General features: G+C 43.7%; 1 protein-coding gene across 7 annotated transcripts in view; it reads left to right on the top strand.

The window, feature by feature from the left end:
* LOC148899699 (uncharacterized) overlaps window positions 1-17,036 on the top strand; it is a 47,345-nt gene extending 30,309 nt beyond the window's left edge. The window contains exons 1-7 of one of the 7 annotated variants that reach the window (XR_016114787.1): window positions 2,568-2,720; window positions 6,395-6,601; window positions 6,680-6,721; window positions 6,785-6,903; window positions 8,138-8,967; window positions 11,294-11,546; window positions 15,926-16,046. Coding sequence is in view for 4 of the 7 variants with exons in the window: in XM_088995154.1 (XP_088851280.1) it covers window positions 2,591-2,720; window positions 6,395-6,601; window positions 6,680-6,721; window positions 6,785-6,903; window positions 15,926-16,159 (732 nt within the window). In the remaining 3 variants the exon portion in view is untranslated. Of the gene's footprint in view, window positions 1-2,567; window positions 2,721-6,394; window positions 6,602-6,679; window positions 6,722-6,784; window positions 6,904-8,137; window positions 9,741-11,293; window positions 14,740-15,925 lie in introns of those variants that run through there. The other 6 variants (XR_016114788.1, XR_016114786.1, XM_088995157.1 and 3 more) reach the window with 6 other exon arrangements.
* Window positions 17,037-17,261: the final 225 nt, after the last annotated feature.

Genomic DNA, 17,261 nt, shown 5'->3' with positions numbered 1-17,261 from the left:
ATGATTCTGATTCTGATTCTGATTCTGATTCTGATAGCACTGCAGCTCTACCCTTCACGGTTTACAAGGTGGTGATGGTGGTGGATCCCAAAAAAGCCGGCAGGAGGGCGGAGCAGGGTGTAATTGACAAATTGTATTAAATAAAGTCAGCAGGAACAAAATCTAAAACATCAAAGTCATCAGAACAGAAACATACAACGAAGTATCAAAGACAACACGAGTAAAAATCTGCCAAGATGTAACAAACTGGATAGGGTGAATCAAACAATGACCCGAAACCGAATGGTCATGCCGGGAGTCCTTTTAACTGCCACTGATTGAAACGACCAACAACTGTGCAGCTGCAGGCGGGGCCGACAGCGCCACCTGTTGGTTGCCAATCAGAACGTGACACTTTGCTAAACATTTAAAACACTACATCCAAGAAATCAGAATATTGATACATATGTAAGACACAGCTGTCTTTTAAATCTTGAAATAAAATTTTAATGCTTTTTGGTGCGCTTTATAGTGTGGAAAATACGGTATAATTGTGGTATATTTCCTTGATAGTATCTGGCCCAGTGTGTCAAAGTTAGGCCACACTAAAAACTGTTAGCTCACATTGAGTCACAAATTGCTTTTATTTCATTAGTACCTTTAAAAAGGTTCATTGTTAAATTAATCCAAAGGGAAGTGAAATCATTGAATTAAAAACACCTCATGAGGAATAAGCGGTACGGATGGATGGATTGTAAACCTCACAGGGTATATTTCTCCTTTGCCGTAGATTTTATTTAATTATAAAGCTGGAGAAAGATTGTTTCTTTGTTATTTGGGGAAGTAAAAATACACGAGGTTGTAAAATACAAGGGTCTTTCATTCATGCTTATCACATTAAACTTCTGAATTTGATAAAGATATCCATGCACAGAGTGCACAAAAGCAGATTCAGAGAGCGAGTGGTGAAATGTTTGAAATGACTCATTCTCACAATTTTACGGGTTGAGGCTATGATCAGTGTTGTCAAGAAGCTTTACTATAATGGTTTTTCAGCATTGTAAAATGCAGACACAAATTCCATTCATTTTTTCCTTCATATTTATTATAAAAAAAAAAGAGACGCCGACGTGCCAGCTGCAGGTCGGCATCCAGGTCCCGGGCCACTGTCCCACCGTTAATGTTTCACCCTGTACCATTTTGAAGAAGCCATTCTCGACATTGATTGAACATCACCAAGTCACTAAGTCATTCCTACTGCTCCTTGTGAGAAAACTGAAGTCTTTTCAGCATGAACTGACCGCCATTTGATGACCTGAAGCTAGAGCTGTTAGTGGCTTTGAACTGGAACTTGGCACAGAGGCAGCATGATGCCATAACTTACAATACAATATATCCAGATTTATTGTATTGTCCCGAACATAAGACTGTGTTATTTTGCATTGAAATAAGACTGAAAAAGTGGAAGTCGTCTTATATTAGTGTTAGAACTGGTTATATACACATGCGAAAAACATCCTGTTATTTCATTTCTACTTATTCTTATCAATTAGTAAGTCCATATATGTATGTAGTTTAGTTATTTGTATATGTTAATTAGTATACATGTACTCAGCTTGTACTTAGTTACTGTAGAAATCTAGCTGTTATGTTTCAGTCTAATAATGAATGTTCATGATTGTATCTAGCAGATGATAGGTCCTTTTCATCACTCCTGTTGTTTATAAATGTCTAAGGCGAGCTCTCTCTCTGGCTCTCTCTCCCTCTTGCCTCTCTGCCCCTTGGCCTAGCTTCTACCCTGGAGAACATCCTCTAGCTGCCTGATAATAAATACTCATTTTTTTGTATATCACCTTGCTTCCTGCTGATTTAATATTTAGACTATACAAATGGAGAGCTGAACCAGGAAGAACAACATTTAACCCAACAATTAGCATGGGTATACTAGCACTGTTTTTGATGAGGAGGAATGTCAGTGCCGTTTGACTGCCATTGCTGGACAACCTCCGGGGCGCTTGTGTTTTATCGTGCCTGTAATGGGCAGAATGTTTACAGCCCTGCTTTGTTCAGCGGAGAGTTTGGTGCTGTTGGGCGGTCTGCGGCTGGATGGATATATGGCTTGAGGAGCCGACGATGAGACAAACGGACCGCCTATGTGTATGTGGAACAGGGAGTCGCGGCTCGGAATTTAATTTGATTATGTGAGACAGGATATGTGAGATCTCTTCACCAATGGATGCCACAGCTTTGTGTTTACTTTCAAAACTTTTTTCAAACTTAAGTCTTGAAAATGGGGGGCATCTAATATTTGGGCCAATATGGCCCAAATATTGTAACAAAGCACTTAACAAATATTGTAACAAAGCACTTAACAAAAAAGTAAAAAAAATAAATAAACACCACACATAACATCAAACACAGACAGGTGCATAATCTGAACCACTTTTTTCCTCATACACTTTTGAAAGCAGTTTGAAATGAAATAGGAAAGAATCAAAATTGTCCTTTTACCAGAGGATCAGCGACGCCATAATCAAAATGTCAAAAGTCAGTCATAAACTGTAGACTACTCATTAACCAAACAAAAACATTGGTTCACTTGAAGAAAGCAATGAGGCCAGGGGTGTGGGGCGTGGTGAGTGAGGTTTTAGGTTTGTGTCACAGTGTGTGTTGCTGTGTGGATGCTGCCGTGGGCTTCAAGATCATCTTCGGAGGTGGGACAAGCGTGAGAGTGGAAAACAGTAGGTCCTTTTTGTAACTTGTATTTTCCGGCACATATGGTGACGTCATTGTGTGTGAACAAATGAACTAGCCTTTCTTTCATCACTCTGTTCTTATTCTTGGATTATTGAGCTACTTGCTTGTGTCGCGCGTTTTCCCTCTAGCGCCTCATTGCCATAACACCGCATAGAGTGTGTTGAAAATCTACCAAGCCTTCACAATATCACACACACACACACACACACACACACACACACACACACACACACACACACACACACACACACACACACACACACACACACACACACACACACACACACACACACACACACACTCGACATGGACGCCATGTAAGTCAAGTGGGAAGAAATGGTGGCCTGTGGAACTACACTGTTAGGGGGGGGGGGGTGACATCATTGAGTCTGGGTGGTGAATATGAATTTGCAGCACCTGAAAATATTACTCAATTGATCCACGGATGATATTGTTTATATTCCTTCACAATAATTACTGTGCATGGCTAAGATGGTAGAAAATCAGAATCAGAATCAGAAAATCTTTAATCGTCCCACAATGGGGAAATTTGCAGTCCACAGCAGCAATTTGAAATGGGATTGGGTGGGGGTGAAAGGATAAAAAACAAGATATTCTAAGCATAGTAAAAATGTCATCAGCAATACCACCTTCAACCCACTGAAGGCGCTTTCAGACAATGTCCTCATTCACCTGCTGATGATGCAGGAGCAAGGGCGGTAGTTGAGTGTTTTTTTTACCATGCAGACTTCACAGTGAAGAGGTCATAAGTTCGAATCCCGCTCCGGCCTGCCTGTGTGGACCTTGCATGTTCGGGTGGGGCCCACGTGTGTTTTCTCTGGGTACTCCGGTTTCCTCCCACATTCAAAAAACACGGCAGGCTGATTGAACACTCTAAATTGTCCCGAGGTGTGAGTATGACAGTGGTTGGTTGGTTGGACAGTGGATGGTTGCTTGTCTTTGTGTGCCCTGGCAACCATTTCAGGCAGATCACTGCTGCGATAGGCTCCAGAAACTCTTGCGACTCTCGTAAGGATAAAGCGTTTCGGAAGATGAATAAATGACACAGGAGCAATTGAGGGGTTAATTTGTTCAGAGGACAGAGGTTCAGAGGCTCGGGATTGGACACAGTAGACTGAGATGATGCAAAATGTTTGTGTAAAAAAATCTACAATAGTGTGAAAGAAGCTAAACTAAAAACAACTCAAATCACGCAATACAGTACAATTCAATACAATACAATTCAATACAATACATATTGACTGATATAGAGCTTTCAAGGACAACAACACCATTTTTTTGTTTCCTAACTTACATCAGAAACATGTTTTATATAATCTAAACGTCTGTGGAAGCTCTCAGTCGTACAGGAGTGGTCCATCGATGAAAAGGTTTCTTTAGCCGTCATCTGTACTCTTTTGAAGGTGTCGGACGTTTCGCCTCCTATCCAAGAGGCTTCGTCAGCGAACTAAAGTCTTACTGGTCATATCGGCCCTATTTATATATCCCAGACATGGCGGCGCCGGACACAGCTATGATAGGTGCCTACTCTCAGGTTGGGGGGAGCAGAGGCCCACTCCCTGTGGCCCCACTGATTGTTCCTACATTCCTGACTAACGACTGGCCTGTTTGCCCCACTCCCTCCGGTATCACCTCATCAGCATTATGAAAGTTGTCTAACCTGTTTTGCCTAAGTAGGCTATTGTATGAACGATCCAAATTGAACCTCACCCCATCAGACAGGTTTAATGAAGGATTTAGTTGTTTTATGAGAATCGCTTCTTTTACTCCCCTTTCAAACCATCTATGTTCTTTCGCTAAGATTTTAACCTCATTGTCATCAAATGAGTGGTTGCTAGCTTTTAGGTGCAAATGTACTGCCGATTGAGGCCCACCAGTATTATCTCTGCGATGTTGATACAGTTTTTTTTTGAGAATTTGTTGAGTCTCCCCAATGTACTGCTCTGTACAATTTTCATTCTTACAATGTATTGAATGAACTACATTAGTTTGTTTTTCGTTTGACAGCCTATCTTTTGAATGCACTAATTTTTGCCTTAACGTGTTTATCGTTTTGAAATAGTAGGTTTTGTGTAGTTTGTGTGGCCAAAGGACTCTTTGTAGTTTTTCAGAAACTCCTGTAATGTAAGGTACTGCTACTATATATGCTATATATATATATACAGTGTTACCTCGGTTCTCGAGCATAATTCTTTCCAGGACCCTGTTCGAAAAGCCATTTTTTTGAACACCGAAACAACCTCTATGCTCTTGTCACTTGCGAGTTGACAGCGGGGGGGCGGGGGGGTCTGCCTCTCCCGGACACGGGGCATTTATACGGTTCGCGATCACCTCGCCAATGCCGGATGATTGACTCAACTCGCCACCGTACCTGGACTCTTCCTTCGATGCGCGAGTGTATCCGGTGACTAAGAGGGGCAAGGTAGTCCACACTGAAGGGGTCTCACTCCCTGAAGGAACAATAGCAGACATTCAAAACAGCTACAAGTACCTTGGTATACCACAGGCCAATGGCAACCTCGAACTAGCAACAAGGAAAGCGGCTACGACCAAATACCTCCAGCGGGTGAGGCAAGTCCTCAGAAGCCAGCTCAATGGCAAGAACAAGACCATATGTATACCCTCCTGTCCCAGGTGGCGGTGCCAGACCTCTGCGCTGAAAAGTCCCTGCTCTAAGGTTGGGGGGAGCATAGGACTATTCCCTGATGCTACACTGATTACCTCTATTGTCCTCTATTGTCCTGACTGATTATGGTCTATGACTGGCCTGATTGCCCCATACGATCTGGTATCACCTCATCAGCATGACTAAGCCTATGTGGTAACGACTTCAGAAATCCATTTAGTGAAGGGTTTTGCTGTTTTATAAAAATGGCTCCTTTTATTCCCCTTTCAAACCAAATATTTTCTTTCACTAAGATTTTAACCTCACTGCCGTCAAATGAGTGGTTGCTAGCTTTTTGGTGCATATGTACTGCAGATTGAGGCCCACTGGTATTATACCTGCAATGTTGATAAAGTATCATCTCATCTCATCTCATCTCATCTCATCTCATTTGCCGTACCGCTTATTCCTCATTAGGGTCGCGGGGGTTGCTGGAGCCAATCTCAGCAGTCTTCGGGCACGAGGCGGGGGACACCCCGAATTGGTTGCCAGCCAATCGCAGGGCACACAAAGACATACAACAGTCACTCTCACACTCACACCTAGGGACAATTTGGAGTCTTCAATCTACCTGCCATGCATGTTTTTGGAGTGTGGGAGGAAACCGGAGGACCCGGAGAAAACCCACGCAGGTCCGGGAAGAACATGCAAACTCCACACAGGGAGGCCGGACCGGGACGCGAACCGGCGACCTCTGCACTGTGAAGCCGGTGTGCTAACCACTCGACTACCGTCTTTTTTGAGAATTTGTTTAATCTCCTCCATTGCTCTTTACAATCTTCAGTGGCAAATCTGTAATGGAAGAGATGGAGAAACATGCCCTCGCAACCTAGCCACTGGTTTATATAAGTAGATGACACTTTCGTCATAATTAAAAAACAGAATCAGATTTTCTCCACGGAAGATTCCCACGCACCAAGCCCACTCTGCACAACATGCCGTGATGGTGAGTACTATTTGGTGTTGCTTTAGGGGAGGACTTTAAGCCAACCTTCTACAAACTTGAGGCCAGCGACTTGACGGCATGTCTTGCCACCGGCTTCAGCCGTTTCAACGCCACGGAGAGCGTGGGAAAAGGGCACATGTTCGAGGATTTTCCCACCGTACAAATATCGGACGATTTGTTATACAACCAGGTGGCACTGATAACAGCCGCGCATGACGACATGTGTGAGGAAGGTAAGGAAGGCCAGGTAAAACATCCAGTCATCTCAATGTAGTCACCGTCTGAGTCTGCTTCATGTTTGGTCACCATAGATGAAAGTGGGCCAGAGCGGTGCCAGGATGCCTTGTTACCAGGTTAGTATTGAACATGAGAGGCAGAGCCTGTCGGGCTGAGTTAAATGTACATGTTGCTGCCAGACAAGAAGGTGAACCTCCTGTCTCTCACCGTCCTCGCCCTCCGGCTCATCTTCACCAAGACGCTCGCCATCAACTGTGTCATGACACCTGACCTGTGGTTCGCCGCTTCAGATTTGCCAGTACGCCATTCTCACTAACTTCCTGTTTTCAAATACCGAAATGGAGGCAAACCAGTCGCAATTAGTTTGAATTGGGTTGCAGTTTGTGTTTGAACATACTTGCTTTCCTCTTGTCAATGAGCCACCAAATTGATCATTAAATCAATGTTTAAAAATCTGATGACAAGAACAAGTTTGATTGTTTATTTGCTGAATTGGTGATGAGAAAAGGGCCACCGCTACTAAATACTTTGTTGTAATAAAACTCTCTTCTGCTTTTCCGTTTGGCTTTTCCCAACATGTGTCCTCCATCTACAGTTTTTGTGCATCCACTTCTCTCACAACGGCTACCCTCATGTCATCTTTTACAACATCCACAAATCTCCACTTTGGTCTTTCTCTCGATCTCCTGTTCTGCAGTTCAATACCCAGCATCCTTCTCCCAATATATTTTCTCTCTCTCCTCTAGACATGTCCAAACAATCTCAGTCTGGGCTCTCTCTCCAAAACCTCAAACATGAGTTGTCCTTCTGACATACTCATTCCTGATCCTATCCAACCTGGTCTCTCAAAAAGAAAACATCAACATCTTCATCTCTGCTACCTCCAGATCTGCTTCCTGTCTTTTCTTCAAAGGCAATGTCTGTAGTCCAAACATCATGGCTGGCCCCACCAAGTTTTATACACCTTTACTTTAATCCTAGCTGAAACTCTTTGATCGCACATCAGACCTGAAATTTTTTCTCCAGCCGTTCCAGCCTGCCCGTCTACGCGTCTACACCTTGTTTCCACACTCTTCATAGCTCTGTCCAGTTGAACCAAAATAATTAAAATTCTCCACCTGCTTTCGCTCGTCACCCTGTCACCTCTCATTCACATACATATAATCTGTCTTGCTGCGACTGACCTTCATTCCTCTCCTTTCCAGTGCGAACCTCCACCTCTCTAGTTTCTCCTATTTCTGTTTCCTGCTCTCGCTATATCAGAATCAAAAAATCTGAATCAGAAAACCTTTAATCGTCCCACAATGGGGACATTTGCAATAGATCACAATGGCATTGCCGGTGTATTCATCCATTCATGACCCTGTCACCCAGCAGTACGCAGGTTGGTCCCGCTCATCTGTCGTGCCTCTCTGTTCGGTTGCCTTACCCTATGTTTTGCCCTGCATGTCTCAGTAAAAACCCTTTTTGAACTATACTGTCTCCATCAAGTATTTTGGTTCCAGTTCCCTTCTTTTTTTCCCTCCGTCGAGATCTGTTGCCTCCCCTCGTGCAGACGTGACATAATACACCGGCCAACTCTGGAACCCGCTGATGGAGACAAGTTCTTGTCCGTCTTAGGCCACCAGTGATCAGTTCGAGCCAGCGGTCACAAGCTATCGCGGAGATCCGCCATACCGTGTCCTTGCTGGCTCAACGCTTAGAAGGGGTTGAGACACGCCTTGCTACCCTGACGGCCCCTTCCTCCCCCACCCGTGAGTAGTCGCGAGCTCTCCCTACCGCACCCCTCATGCTACGCAGGCGAGCCCGGGCGCTGTGCTCAATTGTTGATGCAGTGCTCCATGGTTTTCGAGCAACAACCCTCCGCTTACATTAGCGATGAGGCTACGGTTGCCTTCATTACCAGCCTGCTCACGGGCCAGGCCGAGCTCTGGGTATTGGCTGTCTGGGAGTCCCGGGAGTGTGAATCCTACCCGGACTTTGTGGCCGAGCTTTGCCAGGTGTTCCACCATCCGATCACGGAGTGCGAGGCAGAGGGACTCCTCCTGGACTGCACACAAGGAACGCGCTCGGCTGCTGAGTATCCATCGCCTTCCGCATCCTGGCTGCCCGGAGCGGCTACAATGATTGGGCGCTGAGAGGAGGCTGACGCTGGCACCACCCTCAGCAAGATGATCGATGTAGTCATCTGCTTTGACCATCGTCCCCGTGAGAGGCAGCGGGAGCAAGGCACCCAGCAGACCAGCGAACCCGGAAGCAAGCAGCGGATGACTACACCCGGCGGCAACGATCAGGCGCGACGCCAGGAGGGTTCCCCAGAGCCGATGCAGAGGGGGAGCGGGAGCCAAAGACTCCAGCACCTGTAAGTCCCGGTCTAAACGGCGACCGCGGCACCTGTCGGAAGCGTCGAGGGCGGCGCCCGTCACGCGGTCGGCGAATTAATTGGCACATTTCACACCTGGAACAAAAAGCCCTGCGCACATACATTGACACCTCCCTCGCGGCAGGCCTCATCCGACCCTCGCGTTCACCGCTCGGCGCGGGCCTCTTCTTTATTAAAAAGAAACATAAGTCCCTGTGTCCGTGTGTTGATTACCGGGGTCTGAACGACATCACCATTCACAAAAAATACCCTCTTCCCCTCATGGATTCGGACCTCGCGCCCCTCCAATCGGCCACCATATTCACTAAGCTGGATTTGCGTAGCGCATACCATCTTGTTCGCATCAGAGAGGGGGACGAGTGGAAGACTGCATTCAAAACGCGCTTGGGGCATTTCAAATACATGGTGATGCCGTTCGGACTTACCAACGCTCCCGTATTTCAAAGCCTTATCAATGATGTGCTCAGGGATTTCCTCAACGTGTGATAGAGTGCTTATGCACATTAGTAAACTATTACGTTATTTCATGCTTAGATTAGTAAACATATTATGTTATTGCATGTTCAATTTAGACTACATGGAATAATAAATACATGGAATAATAAAAGAATTAGAAGCCGACATTAATTGTTGCCGAAAAACCTATGCCAGTCAGCCAGCCCGAGCATTTGAAGAGTGCCACCTGTGTGCTCCAGTCAACGGGAGACGGGAAAAAAGGTCAAAAAGCTCCCGGTGGTTCTGCCCGTTAAAAAAATTCCCCCTTTTATATATCCCCTTTTAGGGATATATAAATGGGGCCGATACCCCATTTATATATCCCTTTTAGGGATATATAAATGGGGCCGATACGACCAGTCAGACTTTAGTTCGCTGACGCAGTCTCTTGGATAGGAGGCGAAACGTCCGAAACCTTCACTTTTGTACAGATGACGGCTGAAGAAACCTTCTCATCGATGGACCACTCCTGTACGACTGAGAGCTTACACAGACCTTCCTTGACTATGTTGCAGTTTTGCCAAAAAGAAGTTGAACTTCTAGAGAAAAAAAAAAGATGATGACATTTCTACAACCTGATTTGGATGACACACCTTTACCTGACAGCATCCACGTTGAAATTATTGCTGATGGTTCATTACGTATTACGTACGTATTATGGTTCAAAACGTATTCAACGCAAACAACAGAAATTGTTGCATTGACTGAAGCATTAAATGGATAGAAGGAAAGATTGTTGAACATGCAGATTTATTGAGAGGATTGTTGAACGCTATCCTCTTTCCAAAGATTACCACAGGTAACGCTTGAGCAGATGCAGCCACCAAGAAGGCTGCTCAGACTACTTTCAATCTAGTAAATCAAGAGACACGTGAATTAGTGCCCACACAAGTGTTAAAGGAGATGCAAGCGTTAGGATTTATGGCTGGCCGATGGTGCTAAGCTAGTTGATGAGCTGTATAAAATGGACAATAAACCATGTTTACCGTGAAACATGTTCCCTATGGTGGCTCGATTGAGCCATGGTAGGTCACATGTATCAACAGGGGGGATGGTGTTTATAGCACAAAAAGTGTTCCATTTAAGCAGAGGTCTCAACTTTAGTACGCAAAAAACTTTTGTCGGAGTTGTTTGATTTGCTGTAAACACAATCCACAAGGTAACATCCGACCAAAAAGAGTAAAATTTCCAAAGGGGTCACACCCCTTTGAAGTGGTCCACATGGATTTCATTGAACTAAGCACAAGTAATTCTTATAAATACTGTTTGGTGCTAATTGATTCATTCACCAAATGGGTGGACATTGTGCCTTCAAAGAAATCCGATGCATTATCCGTTGCTAAAGCGTTATGCAAACATATTATTCCAGAACATGGCAAGAATGATTTGGAGTGATAATGAGCCACATTTTGTTAAGGACGTAATAACCAAAATTTCCGAACATTTAAGAATTTCATTGAAAAAAATCACTGTGCATACCATCCACAGAGTGCAAGATTAGTTGAAAGAACAAATGGTATGATAAAAAATCGACTCGGAAAAACGATGGAGGCAACAGGCAAACCATGGCCTGAACGTCTATTTCTGATTAAATTATATATGAAAATAATGCCCACTAATGATGACTTAACGCCTTTTGAAATATTGCAATGGAAGACCATTCTTCCTCCCATTATGGGAAGGTGAACTTTGGGCAAAAGAATGAATCAGATCCAAGCGCTTTGTTGGCAAAATCGTTGTGTGAAATTTTTACAACAAAAAGAGGTCCACAGCATGTGTACTGCCGCAGTCCTCTTTGTTCCCTCCACAGGAACAGAGGCTGCTGCGCCCTGGAGACGAGGTGCTGATCAAGGCGATCAAGAGGAAGTCCTAGTCTGCACCAAAGTGGGAGGGGCCATTCACCGTGCTGATCACAACGCCAACTGCCATCAAGATCGCCGAAAGAGCCACCTGGGTGGATCAAAGCCATTGCAAAATCGTCCACCAAGCAGATCCTGAGCAGGTGGAAGAGAGACGGAGCCAAACTACTCAATAGCCATGGGTTTGATCCACATCATCTTGCTGTACGAATTCGTGAAGACAATCCAGATGACACACGTAGAACCTCCCATTCCATCAGCCTGCGAAATTCCACTAATACATCCAACAAATTCAGAAAAGTGCCCAAGCATGGCACATCCTGTAGCCTGCTTGCCACTACAAGATGCAGGAATAATTTCATTTCCCCTGAACATCCTCGTGAACGAAGCACGACAAAATGGAAGTGATTATCCTCATGGTTCTTGGTACGCTCGTATCAAGTCAGTGAAGGCTTAACCACTGGTTAGGACTCCGTTGTGGTCCATTCTGAGCCCAAAACAAAATGGGTTCAAAATAGCTGTGCCCAAGAAGCAAAACGAACTGTCGTCAAGATAGCTCGAGGGAATTGGTTAGGAACTGGAACTGGCACAATGACAGATATCCAACTCATTAATGTAACCCACGAGGTTGCAGGATGCATGGACTTGAGACTCTGTCCTGATTTTCGTGAACATCACATTGGTTTTCCCGTAACTATATGTATGATGTCATCTGTGACATCACCAGTCGTAACATCGCCTCTCCAGCGCAAACCACACATCAAACTGACAGCCTGGATCGAAACACCTGACAAAAAGGCCCAAAATTCAGGTGTCATGGACACATTATATCAACCGTTTGCAGGAGGAAAGCATGACTGGAATCCGTTGTTATCAAACACGTGGTATCGTTATAATAATAATAATAATACATTTTATTTCAAGCGCCTTTCAAAACACCCAAGGACACTTTACAATAAAAACAATAAAACAAAGCACATAACAATAAAACCATAAGTAAAATGATATATAATAAAATAGCAGATAGAACTATACATTGAAAGCAATTTTAAACAGGTGGGTTTTGAGGTGAGCCTTGAAAATAGGGAGGGAGTCAATATTGCGGATGTTGGGTGGAAGAGAATTCCAGAGTTTGGGAGCAGAGCGGCTGAAAGCTCTGCAACCCATCGTGGTGAGACGGGCAGAGGGCACATAGAGGTGAAGGGAGGATGAAGATCTGAGGGACCGAGAGGGAACGGAGATTTGAAGCAGGTCAGAAAGATAGGGAGGGGCAAGGTTATGGATGGCTTTGAATGTAAACAGAAGTATTTTGAATTTGATACGATGTTTAACAGGTAGCCAGTGGAGTTGCTGGAGGACAGGGGTGATGTGGTGAAAGGAGGGGGTTCTAGTGATGATCCGGGCTGAAGAATTTTGGACGAGTTGGAGTTTATGGAGAAATTTCTGGTTGATACCGAAGAGAAGTGCGTTGCAATAATCGATGCGGGAGGTATCGTTATGCTACACTAATTGCTAAACAAAATAGGAAAAGTAATTGTTTCGTTTGTTCATATATGCCTCATTCCGTGATGCAGCAGCGCGTGCATTCAAAGGTATTTGGAGATAAAATGGCTCGAGCTGCGTATATGTTAATATCTTCGCATAAACCTGATCACCATTTTCCAGTTGTTCGCAATGCTTCGAGCGGAGAGATTGTTCCAAGTTTAGATACCATTTTGGAAACTGAAAATCAGGTTATGACCGAGAGCGGGTTGTGATTACCAGTATGCGTTGTAATGTACGGTACAGGTCAAAACTTAGGTTTCATAGATGAGGATAGATGTTTATATGTGCTACCGTTAAACACCAATGTCACCATTTTACCGTAACTTCACATCTTTGGTGGTTATGTGGTTGGAAAGTATATTCTTTTATTCCTCCGAGAGCCTACGGTTTGTGCGCACCTGTTACTGTAACTGACAATACTTTCATCGTTACCAGTCGTCCAGCGCACCATCATGTGAAAAGAAGAGTGTCGTTTAAGCCCCATGATTCGATCTGGGGGACTGATGTTCCAGAACAATTCAAACACCATAGCACTGGTAATAAGGTAATGTTAGCTCTTTTTCCACAAATTGGAGTGGCTAAAATCATGCTATGAATTGAAACAATTGACTACAGGTTTCAAGTGTTTGTAAATGCCAGTTTGGAAGTAGATGAAATGCAAAACACTGAAATTGTAGCAATTAGACAAATGGTGCTGCAAAATAGAATGGGTTTGGACCTTTTGACAGCCCCACAAGGGGGCGTCTGTGCTATGGTGGGTGACACTTGTTGTACGTACATATCCGAAGAAGCGAATTCCATAAACATGACTGATGCTTTGTCTGTTGTCAGCGATCTCAGATATGCCATGGCCAAAGATCACCGGCCTGATCACCCGTGGATCTTTGACGGGCTCTTTGGGGGCCCTTGGTATAGGACTTTGCTCAGAGTGTTTATCCCTTTCGCAATTCAAAGTCAAAAAAGTCAAAGTCAAAGTCAGCTTTATTGTCAAATATGCTAATATGCATGACATACAGCACAGATGAAATTACTGTCCTCTCGGACCCAGCATGCAAGGCACTTATAATTACTTTAACAAACATAAACATGAAAACGCCAATTTGCCGGGAGAGGGGAGCCGCTGCGTGTTCACGCAATTGCAATTGTGATTGTACTTATTTTCTTAGTCATTGGTTGTATTATTCCATGCTTAAGAGCAACACTAATGAATATGATAACTAATTCTCAGGTGAATTACGCAAAGGTTTTGTATCAACAAATGCGTGAAGGGTACCCTGTGTTGTAGCTAGGAATAGTACACCATGGCCAGAGTGTGGTTGCTCCAACAAACAAAAGCAAAAAAAGAAACGGAGAGCCGAGAAGGAATTTTCCTCATGAAAATTCAAAACTCTCACAAATGGAGAGGTTGCATATCACAGCAGCAAAGTTGTGATAGAGGTTTTTCGCCTTCTCCATGGTGTTAGATAGGTTAGATTAGGTTAGATAATATTAGACAATGTTAGATAGATTAGATTAGATGAGTAAAGTAAAAATATAAAGAATGGTTCCCTGTGCAGTTAGTATGATGTGCATGCATGAAAACTGTTTTGGAAATGTATGAACTGATGTTTAAATGTGCAACAGGAGGGAATGATAGAGTGCTTATGCACATTAGTAAACATATTACGTTATTTCATGCTTTGATTAGTAAACATATTATGTTATTGCATGTTCAATTTAGACTACATGGAATAATGAAGTATTAGCTGAATCGTTGTGAAAGCAGGATGTAACGAGTATCAAGTTTCAGTCTATGTTCTTCCAACACTGAGTTGTCCGTAGACAACAGATCGCTTCTGTGTACGTTCAAAAAACTAGTTCGTAGTTTTAGGTCAGAGTTTTTAATGCAATCAGAATTCAGCTAGTTTGTGTCGCCAGGCTGTATGAATTCTGACCGACGCCTTCAGAATCAACAGCGAGGGCGTCTGTACATGAACAGGCACATGTAGTTGATATGCAGTTGCGATAGCCAATCAGATCACGAGTTGGCACAGTAAGGGCAGCTAGAGGGTCTCGCGTTGAACAGGACGTACGTGTCCTGTGATTGGATACTCACTTTACCTCAGCCTTCAGCCCGGAAACCCGGAAACTTTAGCAGAAAAACCAAGTATATCTACTCGCTTTTTTAACCCACAATGGTTGAAGGAGAGGACAACTCGCTGTCGCATGTAGGTAAGCCTATTCTCAAGAATAGGCAAGAAATGAAAAAGATTTGTTTACTTTTGTTTACTTTTATTTTCAACAATTTGTTTTGTGAACGTCTTGTTGTTTTTCTTATATTAAACTGACATTTTGTAATTTAGCGTAAAATCTTGTTAAAGATTGCATATTCTTGGTGGACTTCATAAAACTTTGTGGACAAATGATTTTAAATTTCCTTTTATTTTTAAGTGTTTGCAGTATCACATATAGTGACAAGTTCTAATTGCTGATGCAGATTTATTGATGTGTAATTGCTCCGGAAAATAGCCTTGTGTTGTAGACGATTAAGGTGATGCCACGCCCAGTACTGTGTGCTTTTGTAAATGATATCTCCAGCCGTTGTGTCATAAATTATGGTATTACGAGGGATATTTGTTCAAGTCGGACTAAGCAGGACTTCACTGAAGGCCTAGGTGTGAAATGCACGGACCGCCACTGGCGAAATAGTATGTAACGAGTATCAAGTTTCAGTCTATGTTCTTCCAACACTGAGTTGTCCGTAGACAACAGATCGCTTCTGTGTACGTTCAAAAAACTAGTCGGAGCGGGAGCTCTTCACTTCTCTTTGTGATCTTTGTTCGTGTGCGTTGTTCCTGGCTTCCCGTCCCAACGAGAGAAGTGCTTTTCTGTCTCACTAGAATAAAGTAGTTTTTTGTTTACCATCTATCGTCGTTACTGATATTTTTATCACAGAACTTCGTTGAACACCGAACCAGAAGAGAAACAAGAATTAGAAGCCGACAACGTGTTTGTGTTTGTCTATTTGGACGACATCCTTATCTTCTCTAAATCCGCAGAACACCGGCAGCATGTCCGACGGGTCCTGGCGCGGCTCCTACGTGAAGGCAGAGAAGTGCGAGGTCCACGTCCGCTCTCTGTCTTTCCTAGGGTTCATCGTGGAGCAGGGGCAACTTCAGGCCGATCACGCCAAGACCAAAGCGGTGGTAGAATGGCCAACCCCCAAGACGCGCATACAGCTCCAGCGATTTTTGGGGTTTGCCAACTTCTACCGCCGCTTCATCCGCGGTTAAAGTCAGAAGGCACTTCCCCTAACCCAGGGGTCGGCAACCTTTACGACTCAAAGAGCCATTTGGACCCATTTCCCACAGAAAAGAAAACACTGGGAGCCACAAAATCCTTTTGACATTTCAAATGAAGACAACACTGCATCTTTGGGTCATCGTTTTTTACCTTTATATATGCATAAGCAAACTACAGTGTGTTGCATTTATGAATCAATGAACTGTTATAGAGAAGCGAAATTACATTTCTGCACGCAACAAAAACATTTTAAACTCTAAAAAAAAGATGTTGGGTTGAAGATTACTTTCAAATATAATACTCAATGTATATTTGAAAAAAAAAGAATATTTGCAAAATGGCAAATACAATATTTATCACCTGGTTAATGTGATTTCTGGTCCTGCACCTCAGCACACAGCCTTTGCACATCAGAGAGGGGCATGTCCGTGATGTTCTGCACAATTTCACTCTTGTTTTTAAAGTCTGTGAATAGATGTTCTGACATCTTAATGAATGATTCTTTTATATATTCTCCGTTTCATTCTGGCTTCCCGTGCATGACTATTTCCTGTGGCTGAATTTGTAGATTTCATCCACTTCATAAAATGATTTTTGCTCTGATCAGCCTTCCGCATCAGTTCCGAAACAGCTCTTTTTCTCTCATCTCCATCCGGATATTTTTGAGCAAAGGCTGTGTGTGTGTTCTGGAAATGCTCCGGCCGAGCAGGACAGCATCGTCATCGTAGGCCTCTTGTTTGGCGTTTGCCACCTTTACTTTCACCGTGCACTGCATCTCCCTGTACTCCTGTCTGCTCTCTTCTGTCCTCTCAGTGTCCCATTTCTTCTTTGCTAAACTTTTTCTTTGTATACACTCCTGCACCTACTCATTCCACCACTTAGTCTTCTTGTCTACTTTTCTTCCAGGTGATACACCAAGTACTTTCAGACTTGTCTCTCTGATCACGTTCACTGTAGTTTGCCAGTCATCTGGAAGGATCTCTTGCCCACCCAGTGCTTGTCAGTGCTCAACTCCTAAAAGTCATGCATCTCTCTTCCTTTTTCAACTTCCACCATTTTGTCTACTGCATTTGATTTCATCATCTTCATCAC

The sequence above is a fragment of the Hippocampus bargibanti genome, linkage group LG04, assembly GCF_051943395.1.
Source record: "Hippocampus bargibanti isolate YZ-2025 linkage group LG04, ASM5194339v1, whole genome shotgun sequence".
Taxonomy (NCBI): domain Eukaryota; kingdom Metazoa; phylum Chordata; class Actinopteri; order Syngnathiformes; family Syngnathidae; genus Hippocampus; species Hippocampus bargibanti.
The sequence above is the reverse complement of the archived record's forward strand: the minus strand, read 5'-3'. Positions and strand labels throughout refer to the sequence as shown.